The sequence below is a fragment of the Aotus nancymaae genome, unplaced genomic scaffold, assembly GCF_030222135.1.
Source record: "Aotus nancymaae isolate 86718 unplaced genomic scaffold, 86718_ANA_hifiasm-v0.15.2.pri h1tg000007l, whole genome shotgun sequence".
Lineage (NCBI taxonomy): Eukaryota > Metazoa > Chordata > Mammalia > Primates > Aotidae > Aotus > Aotus nancymaae.
This window is the reverse complement of record NW_026988418.1, coordinates 17,682,007-17,696,908: the sequence shown is the minus strand read 5'-3', so window position 1 is coordinate 17,696,908 and position 14,902 is coordinate 17,682,007. Positions and strand designations below refer to the sequence as shown.

The 14,902-nt window shown below is 53.9% G+C and overlaps 1 protein-coding gene across 11 annotated transcripts in view; it reads left to right on the top strand.

Moving 5' to 3' along the window:
- The window catches only part of SSBP3 (single stranded DNA binding protein 3), a 182,282-nt gene that overhangs the window by 152,059 nt on the left and 15,321 nt on the right, over positions 1 to 14,902 (top strand). For 6 of the 11 annotated variants that reach the window (XM_064372384.1, XM_021667736.2, XM_064372385.1 and 3 more), the window contains 4 exons: positions 1,663 to 1,743; positions 2,641 to 2,700; positions 8,040 to 8,106; positions 8,207 to 8,283. In XM_064372384.1, the coding sequence (XP_064228454.1) occupies positions 1,663 to 1,743; positions 2,641 to 2,700; positions 8,040 to 8,106; positions 8,207 to 8,283 (285 nt within the window). The remainder of the gene's footprint in view (positions 1 to 1,662; positions 1,744 to 2,640; positions 2,701 to 8,039; positions 8,107 to 8,206; positions 8,284 to 14,902) is intronic. The other 5 variants (XM_021667738.2, XM_064372388.1, XM_021667734.2 and 2 more) reach the window with 2 other exon arrangements.

The window sequence follows — 14,902 nt, the reverse complement described above, 5'->3', positions numbered from 1 at the left end:
AGGCCTGTCAGCGGCGGCACCCTCGGGTTCCTGTACAGCCCCCTGTGATGTTCTCTGCACACCTCTTCTCGGTTTGGCTCGGGCCTGCCCCCTCCCCAGCCCTGGGCTCTGCCTCCCCAGTGGGCAGGCGGCTGACAGCCTGGCTCTGCAGGAGAGGGCTGGGGGGGGAACCCTATCTAGGCAGCTCTGCTCTCTTTTTAATTTAGCCACACTCATCCCCTGTGTGCATTTTGAATTTTTCTGGAAGCCAACTTCTAAAAAACAGCACAATCATGGGTGGGGAAGAGCGAATGGGGGCCTGTCGTCTCACCCCTGGCATCGGCATCCCCAGCTAGGTGGGCTGGAACGTGCTTCCGAGGCAGCTCTCTACACTCTCTGACTTGACCCATGCTAGGAAAGTCCTTCGGCGTTGTGACCCAGTCTGTACACACACGAGTATTTACACATGCCACTGGGGTTCGTGAAAAACACTTGCCTTAAAATACACAAAGCTCTCTGACATTTTTTTTTAATTACCTCGGATTTTTAAGAAATAATGATTGCAGCTTGCCAAATGGATGAGTGAGTTGCAGTCTGTAGTTTGCAACGCCAAGGTTTAAGTGAATTCATCTGCCTGTGTCTTCTGGGGGGTCGAGGTCAGCGTAGCCCAGGGTTGTGGTGGTGGGGATGGGGGTGGGTGTCAGCTTGGAATGGAGGTATGGAAAGCACAGCTCACCCATTCATCCCGCAGTCAGGGGTCCCTGCCCTTCATGTACTACCCCGTCTCCCCACCTCTGCACCAGGGCTGTTGGGTTTTGGGGCTGGAGATAGGCCTTGGACCCACGGGGCTTCTCATCCCGGCTCTGCCACTGACCAGTTTTGTGGCCGTGGCTAAGTTGCTTCATCCCTTGAGACTCATATTCCTCATCAGTAAAAGTTGGAATGAGAAACCCTACCTCATAGGGCTGCTTTGAAATGCAGGTGAATTCACAGTGTGCAAACCTGCACTGCACACACCGCGTGGCCCTCACTCACTGTCTGTCCCCCTACTCCCTGTGTGTTACATCTGTGGTGCCCCTGGCTCCTCCCGCCTCTGTTATTTATCTGTCAGTGCCCCTGGCCCTCCTGCCCCCAGGAGGCTGGTCACCTGGGCCTCTCCCTGACACTTGATCAGTCCTGCCTTGAGTTACTCATAGCCGTGTCACTGTCCCCCAGATTGTGAGCTCCTTGAGGGCAGGGCCCTTCCCAATCCTTCCCCACCTCTCCTGTGAGTGACACCTACATGCTTTGCACCTGGGTCCCTGTTTCTGTGCGTCACTGTACTCCCTCTGAGCCTGCCTCAACCAACGTATTTAACATGGCAAACTCCGCTCCAAGGGTAGGCTGTGTCCAGGACCGTACTCCCGTGTGCTTTGACAGAGGTGCTTCATTTTATTTTTTGTTCTTTCAACCCCCTCCCCCCCGTGAATGTATTGATCAGCTTCTCTTGCTCCCGCTCGCCGTTTTACGCTGTTGGACTGGTGATCAAAGCAGCAGCTCCACCACCTCCCACCAACCAGAGCCCACCCCCCGCACGCCCGCCACCCACCCTTCGTTTTGGTTTAATTTTTGTTCTTTTAAGCTTCTTCTGCGCTTCTCCATGTGCTGTGATCTATAACCTGCCTCTACTGTCTGGCCTCACAGGGTCCTCCGGGGTCACAGCCCTCGCCGCACGCACAGCCTCCACCTCACAATCCTAGCAGCATGATGGGACCCCACAGTCAGGTAAACGCACCGTGGTGCTCCCGCCCGCCGGGGGCGCGGGGCGCGGAGGAAGCAGAGAGCCCGCAGAGGAAAAACAAAAATCAAAATGTGCTCTAGCCACTGCCTGCGAGTCTTTATTGACCAACGAAATTTTTTTAGAAATTTCTTTTTTCTAAAGATAGTCTTCATTCCTCGGACATCACACCCAGCTTGGATACGAAACCAAAAGGAAAAAAATATATATATATATTTCTGTGACCTTGTCAGCGGCCTTTGCGTTTTTGTTTTTTCCTCTCTCACTTTTGGTTTGGTTTTGAGTTTGGTTCACCATTTGTTTGTAACTGAAGCTGCATCCCGAGCCTTTTCTTTGTGCACTCGTGCTGCTGAGAAAGCTTTCCTGCCATTCCCCTGCATTAAGTTAGGAAGCCCGCTGTCTCCTTCCCGTTTCCATGGCATTTCCCCCGAGTCCTCGCTCCCCTCTCCGTCCCCGCTGGTGGTTTCTGTGTGTGCGTGCTCGTGTGTGCGTGCTCGTGTGTCCAGCTTTGTCTACAGACCCTTAAAATGTTACGTATAAGTCCTCCTTAACCCTTTTATTTGCCCTTACGGAGAGCAGAGGTTTCTTCCTCTGCCCTGCCTTGATTTAACAGTTTTTCTGTGTCTTATGCAAAGTCCCAGCCGTTGCCCTTCCACCCACAGTAGATCTCCACGAACAAATGTGGAGTCGGGAGACACATTTGTTGTGTGGATCTGTCGTTCCCTCTGCCCAAAGGAAGTTTTGCTTAAAGAGAAGAGGCTACCAGGAGAAAGAGAACTTAAAAGATCACTAGTTATAACAAAACGCGACTTTGTGGAGAGCATTTGTATTTGTCACTGTGCAGCAGGGCAGGCTGTCATTGAACTAATTCCCTATAATTGCAGCCTTTTATGTCACCGCGATACGCAGGCGGCCCCAGGCCCCCGATCAGAATGGGAAACCAGGTACTGTACCTTTTCATGTTCTCTTCCCCCCCCCCGGCCATCCTTGGCCCTAGGTAGACTTTGACTCAAAATGAAAGTTGAGGGAAAGGATTGAGGGGTGGAGGGACAGGTTTAACGTGGCTGGTAGCTTACTAACTGTTCCCCAGAGAGGACCCCGTGCCCCCGCTGTGCCCATGGTGAGTCACCTGCCTCTCCAGATGGCCTTTGGACAGTTCATTCTGGGGTTCAGAAGGTGGCAGCAGATGCAGCCAAGGCGCATCTGGGATTGCAGGGTTTCGGCTATTCTAGAGAAGATGGTAAATGCCCTGCCCCTCCCTTCCACCCTCTTCTTGGAAGAGGGTCTTCCTCCTTAATGAAGTTAATTGACAATGTGCATTTTTTCCTGGAAGCTTTTGAGAATTGCCAAGGCTGGTAAATATAATCCTGCTATTAGGGGGGTAAATGGCCTGTAGGAATGCTTAGATCAGGATCCTGGATGCAGCAGAGCAGGAGATTTGTGAGTTTTTCAGCAATGTGTGCCTGCTTCCCAGACCGAACTCAAAACAAGAAGGGATCTGTTCGTGTAAATAGAAAAGGGGTTTGATTACGGGGAGGGCTTTTCAGCCTGGGGTCATATGCCTTACACTGGCCCATTAGGGTTGACAATTCTAGGTGGTCTGGAGAAGTCAGCCCTCACGCCCCCTTCCCTGGTTCAGGGCAGGAGGGGAGCTGCAGAGGTAAATATGAATAGACGCCTCTTTTGAGTATATACAGACTTAAACTTTCAAGAAATATCAGGGAAGTTTTCTGCTCAAATTTTTTTAAACAGAATTATTTCAGTGACTTTGCAAAAGCCCTTCAAAAAAATTTGCCAGCAGCGCCAGCAAATCCAGCCCTTGTTGCCTTTGGAGCTGGGAGTTTAGTCACCAACTAAATTGGCATTGTCTGAATGTGACGCTTTTCGTTCTCAGGGCTCTGCAAGAAAGCTCCTGAGTGAGGTGATGCAGGGACTATGGAGAGATGCTCCTAACCAGGGGTCTCCAATTTTTTTTTTTTTTTTTTTTTTGAGACCAAGTCTTGCTCTCTGTCCCAGGCTGGAGTATAGTGGGGCGATCTCTGCTCACTGCAACCTCCACCTCTCAGGTTCAAGCAGTCCCACCCAAGTAGCTGGGATTACAGGCGTGTGCCACCACACCGAGATAATTATTGTATTTATAATAGAGACAGGGTTTCACCATGTTGGCCAGGCTGGTCTCGAACTCCTGGCCTTATGTGATATGCCCACGTTGGCCCCACAATGCTGGGATTGCAGGCATGAACCACTGCACCCGACCGGCTCTCCAGTTTTAATGTTAAATTGCCTGTCGGGTTTCCATCTTTTTTTTTTCCTCCAAAAGTCCTTCATTTTCTATTTTCTCTGACATGAAGGGGACAAATTACAAGAGGAATTAGAGACCCAGCTTTTTGAGCAAAAGAAGGGCCCCCTGGATACATCACAGATAAGGAAACAAAAGGTCACAGAGGAGGAGTGACTTCCCAAAGGGAGCTGGGCTGGAGTTGGTTCCAGCCCAGTGCTAATTGTGCTCTACTCCACCCGATTCATCAGCTTTCACAGATGTAAGATTGCTGCCCCTCTCTGTGTTTTTTTGGGACAGAGTTTCACTCTTGTTGCCCAGGCTGGAGTGCAGTGGCGCGATCTCCGCTCACTGCAGCCTCCACCTCCCAGGTTCAATGTTTCTCCTGCCTCAGCCTCCCTAGTAGCTGAGATTACAGGCATCAACCACCATGCCCAGCTCATTTTTTGTTATTTTTAGTAGAGACGGCATTTCACTATGTTGGCTAGGGTGGTCTCGAACCCCTGACTTCAGGTGATCCACCTGCCTCAGCCTCCCAAAGTGCTGGGATTACAGGCATGAACATCCGCGCTTGGCCCCATCTGTGTCTTTGACCCATCACCACTGGGCCTGCTTTGCCATGGCATGTAGAGACCTCGGCAGCAGCCTTCTCACCCACCCACCCAGGAGCTCTCCTTGGTCCAAACTGGCCTCTGCCAGGGAGAGAGGAGCTACTTCCTTATCATAATTGTGGCCCTTCTTCTGGCAATTAAGGGACATGGAGAGGGAGTGTGTATGTTTCTATTCAGCAGCTAAGCATGAGCAACCACTTGAGAACAAATGGGGGATAAATCCATCATCTGCACTTTGCATTACAAACCAGTTTTCCCAACCTCCCTGCCACCCCCCATTAGAACTCTACACTGGGGCTGGGTGAGGTGGCTCACACCTGTAATCCCGGCACTTTGGGAGGCTCAGGCGGGGGGGATCACTTGAGATCAGGAGTTCGAGACCAGCCTGGCCAACATGGTAAAATCCTGTCTCTACTAAAAATACAAAAAATTAGCTGGGTATGGTGGCGCATGCCTGTAATCCCAGCTACCCAGGAGGCTGAGGCAGGAGAATCGCTGGGACCCAGGAGGTGGAGGCTGCAGTGAGGTGAGATCATGCCACTGCACTCCAGCTTGGGTGACAGAGTGAGACTCCGTCTCAAAATAAAAAAAGAAATCTACACTGGTTTTCCAGTTTCCTGTGAACTCAAGAAATTTTTATCCTCCAAAGAGGGATGTGCCCCTTCCACAGGTATTGTCCCTGGGAGTTTCTTGAAGGGTGCCCTCGTTGGGACTGCCATTTAACAGAAGTCCTGTGCCACCCGAGTTAGCCCAGTTCTCTCCTGTGACAGATGGAGGGGGCAGAGACTAGAGGACTTGCTGGGGCTCACAGGCCATTATGAATGTGCCTTCTGGGTCAGGGGAGTGAGAAGGGCCCTTAGGGGAACAAGAAGCAAAGGGTCAGTGACGTGGCCTCAGGGTCTTGCCCAGCGGCCTCCCATCTGCCTCCCTGGCTAGAGACTGTGCATGGAGAGTTGCTGTTTTTCAAGTGTGGTTGGTTGGATGGGCGGTGACAGTGGAGTTGAGCCAGGTTTAGGAGAGTGGCTGGGTTGTCAGCCCTCCCACACACTTCTCAGCAGAGCTCCCACCTGGCAGGCTGGCTGTGCTGGCGGGGCAGGTGAGAGAGCACGCCGATGCAGCGGGGATTTGTCCGTCTCCTGGGCAGACGCTTCCTGTGCCTTGCCCCACACACCGTGCTGTAGGAGAAGAGCTGCCCCAGAGCGTCTCGCTCCCTGCAGGCCCCGAGGCCGTGTGCACAGTGTGTAATTACGGTCCCGTGTAGCAGCCGTTGTTTTTCTCCTCAAGTTTGAGGGCTTCGGTCTCTCAGTGCGAGACCCTTTTCCTTGGTCACCGCACACCTTCTTTCCCTGATAGAAAAGGTCCAGCCTGTCTCTCTCTGTCTCAGGGTCACCTCAGTGAGGGATGCAACCTCCAGGCCCCATCTGAGCCTCTGGTCAATTCAGCTTTGCTCCTGGAGTTCTGACACATAGGAGGGTTAGAGGAATCCAAGGAGGAGCTTTCTCCAAGAATCTGTGGTCAGCACTGGGCTACCTGGACAGTGTCTGCCACACCCCACAGCTGTGCCGTCAGGGTTGGAAGGGGTGGTCCTACACTGGGTAGCTCATGACCCTGAGGGTCCCCCATCCACCTCCATGTCCTGAGATCCTCCAATGCAGACAGCCTTAGAGGTAGGCTTTCCTGAGTCACCAGGACTCTATAAAAACCACAAACCCCCAGTGGGCAGGCATAAGCCAGCCAAGTGATTCAGAGCTAGGGAACCTGGGGCCAGGAAGCGGGGCTGGGAGAAAGTGAGAGGCTGGAACAACTAAAATCTAAGGATTGGAAAGACAGTTGCTAAGCACCCCAGGCAGACGGAAACAGCAGGTGCTAAATGCCACTGTGGGCCAGGTGCAGTGGCTCACACCTGTAATCCCAGCATTTTGGGAGGCTGAGGCAGGAGGATCCCTTGAGCCCAGGTTTGATATGATCCTAGGCGACATAGTGAGACCCCATCTCTACAAAAAAATTTAAAAATTAGCAGGTGTGACAGCACGTGCCCGCAGTCCCAGCTATTAGGATGGCTGAGACAGGAGGATCGCTTGAGCCCATGTGTTTGGGGCTGCAGTGAGCTATGATCACACCACGGCACTCCAGCCTGGGTGACAGAGCGAGAGACCCTGTCTTTAAAAAAAAAACAAATACCAATTCTGCTTGGTGAACATCAGGCACTCCCCAGGCCCTCACACAGTCCTCACATACCTGCTCCCCCGTTCCATTCTGAAGCTTGGGGAATCAGTGACAATCTGTCCCTTCACGTTGCACCACCTCGTTTCAGAACCTGTTTGGAGGTCACCATTGAGCTCGAGGCAGAGGAGCTCCCCACTCAGCTTCCCCCACAGCAGCACAGCCTGGGCTGGGGCCCTTAGGCACAGACCCCTGTCACAGATGCCCAGCCTTTGAGCAACATTGGCACCTGCATGTGAGGAAAGATGACCAGCTGTCACCAAAGTCTTTTCCTCTCAAAGGCAAAGGCTCATGTTTAGCCCTAAGGGATGGGGTCCTAGGAACAAACTTCCCCCGCCAGCAACTCCTACTCTCTTTTTCCAGTTGCAGCTGAAATAACTTCAGTCTCAAGTAAATTGCTTTTAATAGTTTTTCACAGTGGGTGTGCCAAGCGTTCACCCAGGAAACCCGTGGCCCCCCGCGCTTACCTTCTCCTTAGTAACCACACCAGCACTGCCGATGGCCCCAGCTCTGGAGCCAGGTTCTCATCCAGCACCCCTGCCCCTCTCCTAGTGGCTGCCTCTGCAGCCTATGACTGGGAGCCCACAGGCCTGTGACCTCAGTTTCCCCATCTCAATCCCAAAGGCTTCCTCGTTCTCTGTTCCCTTGTAAACAGGGCTTCCCACAGTGATAGGATTTCAGGTAGTGGGCGTCTCAGTTCCTATAATTTGAAATCAAGCTAAAATGAGGAATGTCTCTGTGAGACAAAGGCAGGATGGGGTTTGGCTTCAACCGCATGGCTGGGGTTTGGGCAGAAGGAGGGAGTGGGCAGCGCGGCCCCTGAGAAGAAGGTGGTTGGTGGTACAGCCAGAACAATACCTAGAGAATGTTCCTGCCGCACTTCAGAGCTCTGATGGGTATGCAGACTCCCTACCCCAAGACAGTGGGATGGGGCGATGGTTTCCCTCCACAGAGCTCCCCGACAGTGCCACAGTTTTAGCTAACACCAGTGCCAGCTGACTGGTACGCCCGGGGTGACCTTCCCCCGCCGGCAGGCAGCAGAAGTGGTCTCAGGGAGGCCGTGAGTGGCCCCACGTGGTTAGGCGGGGAACTGGGTGGACAGGTAGATGCCTCTCCCTGGGTCCAGCAGCTCCGGAGCAGCTCCTCAGCGTGTGTCTTATGTCTCTTTCAGCCTCCGGGAGGAGTTCCTGGGACACAGCCATTGCTGCCCAATTCCATGGATCCCACACGACAACAAGGTAGAGAGGACAGGGTGGGCCTAGGGTGGCTGGGAGTGTCAGGAGAGCTCCTCCTCCCTCTGCTCCTGCAGGCCCACGACGTGCTTCCTCTCTCACGCAGCCCACCCCAACATGGGAGGATCAATGCAGAGAATGAACCCTCCCCGAGGCATGGGGCCCATGGGTCCCGGCCCACAGGTAAGCACCTTCTGTCTGCCCATCTCCCTGGCGTCTGTGTGCACCCGCCTGCTCTCCTCTTTCCACAGTCTGTCGGTCTCCACATCTCTCAGTTTGCAGGGGTGAGAGAGGGGCACGTCCGCACCCCTGCTTCTGTCCCCTGCCGTGGCAGGCTGGCCTCACGCACTGCTCAGGGCAGCCCCTCTTGGAGGACAGGCAGAGTTGAGGGGCCCGCAGGGAGCTAGGGAAAAGGGGACAGCTAGGGCCTTGTAGTTGGCAGACCCTTTTGGGGTGTGGTGTTCTATCACAGGATCTGAAGAAGGACATGGAGCTCCTGAACCCCAGGGCTGCTTCCTCCTGGGTGAGGTGGACTTGAGATGGCTTAGGGCCACCATCTGTTGTGCCCCCGAGGCAGGGCAGATGAGCGGTCTTCCTAGCGCTGCCAGAGACTCGGCATGTGTTTGTCGTTGATGCATCACTTTGACCTCTGTGGGCTCCAGCAGGCCTTAGCTTCCCTACCTGTTAAGTGGGTACTGTGTCCATTATTCTCTGGTGAGTAGGGGCCACACTGGCAGGACCCCAGCACCCACTTCAGCCAGGATTCTTTCTGACCAGAGGGCTCGTTGGCCACAAAGGGACCTCCTAGACCTCTTACGGTCAGAGGAAAGTCGTCGCCGCTGTGGCCAGCTCCGCACCCCCAGGGAGGGCTGTCGCAGCACAGGTCTGACAGATGTTCTGCTGTGGAACCATTTCGAGGCGGCCCCCAGCCCTCTGGGTGTTTGCACGTGGCTCTGTTTCCTATAGTAGGCGTGGCAGAGCACCTGCAATGTTCCACCCGCCTTGGGAATGCTCTAGCCGCTGACTAGAGGAAGCTGGAGATCTGAATAAGGCAAGGGGCTTGTTTTCAGGTGTTCTTTCCCTTCTCTTCTGTTCTGCCTGGAATGTGCTGCATTGGGTGCTCCCTCGCTTGCGTGCAGGTGTTCGGACTCTGGGCCCCCTGCACTGGTTTCTGGGTCCCCTGGGGGTGGAATAGTGCCCCCATGCTCACCCACACATACTCCCTTCTGTAGGGAGAGGCGTCTGCCCCACAGAACCATAGTCCTCCACTCCATCCCAGAATTGTATGTACAGCAAGCCCAAGCCACCACTTTCTTCTCAGTGGTGGTTGGAACATCTGTGGTGTTGAAAGATTTTAGGGAGGTCCTTGTCTTCTGCCGGCCCATAATCCTAAAAGGCAGCAAGCCTGCAGCAGTTGCAGCTCCAGTATTCTGGTTTTGTTCCTTCCTCGAATCCTCCAAAGTTCATGTTTCTACTAGCTCCTTTTAAGCTGCAGAGTGGCCCCTTCCCACCTGGCAGCCCTGCCTGGAGCTGACTTCTGCAGGGTTGCCTGCCTAGGGAAGGGGGCAGGGGCAGGATAGGAGCAGAGCTTCCCCTCTCCCGAGTCAGCTACAGCTCTCCCTCCCCACAGCCTGAGCCGCACAGCAGTCACATTTTATTGGTGTAGAAATCAGCAGTGGCCTTGGATTGTCAGATGTCATGGGATCTGTGTGACTCAGGAGGATGGCATCTGAGGAGGGAAAACTTAACTCCACCACCGAGCCTATGGATTCTCAGAGGCTCAGCAGCTGCTTCTGTAAAATGGGAATAAGAACGATGCCTGACTTGGGGGCTGCTGGAAAGAGCAGGGTTCGGTGTCCAGTTCCTTTTTTTTTTTTTTTTCCTTTTAGCAGGAATCAAATTCTTTTTTTTCTTTGTTTGAGACAGGGTTTCACTCTGTCGCCTAGGCTGGAGTACAGTGGTGCTGTCTCTGCTCACTACATCCTCAGTCTCCCAAGTAGCTGGGACTACAGGCTCCTACCACCACGCCTGGCTAATCTTCATATTTTTAGTAGAAACAGGCTCTTGCCATGTTGCCCAGACTGGTCTTGAACTGCTGGATTCAAGCGATCCCCCCACCTCGACCTCCCAAAGTGTTGGAACTACAGGCATGAGCCACCGCGCCCGGCCAGGGTCAGGTTCTCAGTGTGATGCTGGCCACGGAATGCTCCCCCTAAGGAAGCTACTTGTGTTTTCCAACTTCAGGGACTTAAAACCAATGTTCAGGCTTCTAGTTGCTTGGGTTTGGGGATTGCTTTCAGTTTCTCCATTTTTTTCTTTTCTGGCAAAGCCATTAACAGTTTGTTAGGACCATTGGAACACTGAGATTCTAAAGGCTGGGAGTGGATGTCAGGCTGTTGGAGGGCAGCAGGGTGTGCTGGCAGTTCAGAACTTCTTCTGGGCATGGTGGGTGTCTCATCATGTCTGCCCCTGGCCCGTAGTCCAGCACACTCTTTGGCACACTCTAAAGAGGTGAGGTTCCCAGAGGCTGAGGCCCTGCAGAGAGAGACTCCTGGCCTCACCCAAGCAGTGGACAAGTGGTAGAGCTCCCCTTTGACCCCAGGATTGTCTCCAGCGGGAGAGGGAGAGGCTCACCCTTGTTTATTTATATTGCACACCCTTGCCAACCTCAGGAGCTCTGGAAGCATCTCTCCTTCTCTTTATTTTACTTTATCAATGTGGCGACCCTGAAATGCTTCACCCATGTTTCCTGTACCCTTCTGGGTAGGGTAAGTATTAAATCCCAGAGCCAAACCTCCCTTGAAGCAAACCGGGGTATCTGCACTGGGCTGTCAGTGGGGTCGGGAAGGCCTGGCATCAGCGTGGCACTGGGTCTAGACAAGGTTGATGTGCAGGATGGATTGAAGGGTCTGTGGTCAGCTGGGGCTCATCTTGGGCCTGGCAGAGCCTGGTGGTTTTGGACTCTGAGGTGGAGGGTAGACTATCCCCATTCCCCAGCCCTTTCTCTCCCTCCCCTGAGGATGCTGCCCTCTGGACAGGACAGGGGCAAGCTCAGAACTTAGTTCCAGAAAGCATAGTCCTGACAGCAGCTCAGCCTGGCTGGGCCTCCAGTCCATCATCTGCAAAATGGGCACCAAGTGGTGGCCTCGTTGGGCTACTGGAGGGCGGGCAAATAGCAGCTGTGAAATGTAAGCCTCCCCATGAAGTCCCCCCATGGTGTCCTGTGGATCCCTTCCCCTTCTGGCAGGCCCTGAGCTTGGGGGAGGCAGCCCTGCCTATTGCCACAGCCCAGGCTGTCAGGAAGGGCAGCCAGCCCCTTCAGCCTAGAGTAAGCACACTACACGCACAGCGCTGTGCTGAGACCAGGCACAAAGGTGGGAGACCATCGCCATGGGATTTGCAGCTGGGAATTAGATTGCTTTTAATCAGTGACCACCCCAGAATTTTCTAAACAAAGAATAGGTATGGTGTGGTCAGCGGGCTGCTTTATTTTAAAACTGAATGGAGTGACATAAGGTTTTGAAACAGACAAAATGTGAATCTGTCACGTGTCAGCCTAAATATCTCAGAGGAACCAGCAATCCAGGCATCACCCTGTCCTTCGTCCTCAGTGCTCCAGACAGATTTTACTCTGGCTTTGTAAAGTGCCAGTGCCAGAAAGGAGACAGTACTTGCACTTGGTCCCCTTCTTTCTGAAAAGTTCTATGTATGTTGATATTAGGTAGTAACCTCTATCCTAGTGTATCAAAAGTGAATTCTAATAAGACGAAGCTAAAACTGAGTGGCTCCTGGTCAGACTTAGTAGAGAGAATGCCAGGCCCCATCAGAAGTGCTGTGGCTCCCAGACCCCCTGGGTACCAATTCCCAGAGCCACCAACATGTCAGCGTTTCTGGTATTCAGGCTGGGGCTGAAACCAGGACAGCGTAGAATTAGGTGACTACCCTGGTTTGTCTGTGTGTGAGAGTTCAGATGAAGGAGAATCTATAGCCCCCAGGACGATCCTATGCCTCCTCCATCTCCTGGGGCTGACCCAGGGCCAGTCCAAGCTTAGTGCCACTGAGCAGAGGCCCCCAAAAGAGATGGGTGGGTCATTAGTCCTGGTCCTGAGCACCCGAGGCTGGTGAGGAAGGAATGGTGACCCTTGAGGAACTTAACCTTGGTGGCCTCTGAAGGGGGTCCCAGCATGAGATAGCCAGGCCCCACTGCCCAGAAAATGGCCTGGACAGTCTCAAGTCCACTCTGGTAGTTGAATCCTATAGACTAGAGAGTTATCGCCTAAGGTAAATACAGTACTGGGTGGTCCTCCTTCCCACCTGTCTCCCACAAGATGCTTGGCTAAGAATGGAGACTCAGGGGGCCGGCAGATCCAGGTTTAAACAGTGGGCACCTAGAAAGCCCTTCTAAGGCAGTGGCAAGAGGGAACAGCAGCCACCGCTTCCAGGCCCCAGCCCAGCCAGCTGCTCAGTCCCTTCTCGCTGTGGAGCTGGCGGGTGCAGAGCTGAGACCGTGGTCAGGGGTGCCTACACTGTTCCTGACTGTGGATTACGCCCTCTGCCCAGGGTCTGGGGCACCCAAGTAGGGACTAGGGTGAGGGGTAAGGGGAGACAGGCCCCTGTGAATGTGGCCAGCACTGGAGGCTCCTCCCTTCTGCCCGGCTGCCCCTGCCCCTGCAGAGTGGTGCTGATGGCAGAGGGACATCTGCTAATGACCACACCTTGCATGGCTTCACCATCATCACTTCAGCTGTGTGGTGCTGCAGGCAGGCAGGAGCTGGCCAAAGAGGAAATCCATTTCTACCAAGTCTGAACTTCTCGGCGTTCCTGTCCTATGTGAGAAAATATCCCTTCAAACCAGATTTCAGACTGATACTCACTCCTGACATCTGTGTGGCCTTGGGCAAGTCTCTGGCTTTCTGAGCCTCCAAGTTGTCATCTGTGAAATGATGAGGTATGAGTGGCCCTCCAAGGTGTGTGCCGCTATTAGGCGGCAGGACTGTGGGTGAAGCTCCCTCTAGGAAGCTGCCATGCGGGCTTTTGGAGAGGCTCCTGAAGGCTGGGCAGGGTCAGGAGCAGCAGGATAGTGCACTCAGAGCCTTCCAGCCCACAGCTGCACGCTGCCTGTCAAGAGAGCAACTGCTAGTCCTCTCCTTTCACCCCAATCCGTGCTGAGACATCCCAGGCTTCTGCTCTTGCTCTGAGGTGCAGGACTTTTTCCTGGGTGGGAGAGGCGGCTGCAGTCCTGGAAGCAGGAGTGTGGGGTAAAGCTCTTTCCTGCACTCCATCTGGAAGACCTCTCTAGTCAGCTGGGCTGTACACACAGTGGAGAGTAGGCCTGGGGAGGTGGCGAGCTGCTTGTCCTGGAGCAGCAGGTGGGGAGATGAGGCTGAGATTTGTTGAGGGGATTAGAAAGGGCCCTTTAAGACCCGAGCTTCTGTGATGCTACAGCAGCATTAAGGGCTTTGGTGTTTGTTCTGCTGCTGACATCACAAATCAGTGCACACCTCCCAGGGCTTACGGGGCACTTCAGAACCATTGTTTCATTTGATCCACTGAGACCTGCAAGGGTGGACATGGGGCTCTTTGTCCCCATTTTATAGACAAGGCAGCACAGCAGAGGGGCTTGTGGCTCTAAAGTCAGAGCCACGCTGCAGGGCTTCACCCCAGCTCAGCCACGCACAGCTGCACAGTGGGGTCATCACTCTTCTCCGCCTCAGTTTTCTGGTCTCTAAAGTGGGTGGAGTAAAGGGGTCATTGTGACAATTGTAGCAGTGCACGTAGAGCCTGTGGTACATCCTGGCATGGAGTAAGTACTGCTGTCATTTGGTGATTTGCTCAAAGTCACCAGCAGGCAGCCAAGCCAAGGCCAGCCTTCTTGTGTTCTGACGTCAGGTCTCGCGCTCTGCTCACCCCCCTGCAGTAGAGTGGGCTTGGCCCCAGCACACGCCCCCAAGAGTGACGCTGTTTGCTTGAAGCCCATGCCCTAAGCAGGCACAGGGTGATGCAGGGTCTGCCCTCTTTGGCCCCAGGTCTGGCTCCTTGCCTGCCAGCCTGGTGTTGCTCCTGAAATCATCTGCATCCTGTCTGGACATTATTCTATCTTCCCGACTCCAAGCCCCTCTGTGACTGACCAAGCCGAGCAGGTGGCCCCAGGGTGGTGAGATTTGGCAGATGGCCCCTGGATGTGGAACCCACCATCAGCCTGATATTGGCTCTGCGAGTGTCAGCTCTGGGTCTCCGTCTTCCCATTCCGTCCACCTTCCCACCCACCTCCCACCAGTTGCTTGGCTAAGCATGCAGAGTCTGGGGGCCGGCAGATCCGAGTTTGAACCCCAGCTGTGCCATTTACTCACTGCAACTTGAGGCAAAACTTTCTCCCTCAGACCTTCAGTCCCCTTTTCTGTAAAGTAGGAACAATACCAGCCTCCTGGAGTTTTCATGCAGATCAAACAAGAGACTGTACATAAAGCATGTCATGCACTCGGTAAAGGGCAGCAAGTGCTGGCTGTTCCTTTGCTGTCAAAATTCCAGCAACCTACTTCGAGTTCTTCTACGAGGGCAGAGCGTAGGCTGCAGCCAGGCTCCCTTGGCTCTCCTTGCATTCACTTCCTCGCTTCTTCATTGATCACCTCAGTGTAGGCGTAGTGAGCGCCAGTCTGTGCCACTGGGTGTGTGGGGTGAGGGGGTATGATCTTTAAGACACAGCCCCACCTTCGAAGGGCACTTGGAGTCCACTGGGAGAGATGGGAGATGGACAGACATGGCCATGATCAGAACCCAGTGTGGTATGGGGGCGGGGGAGGGA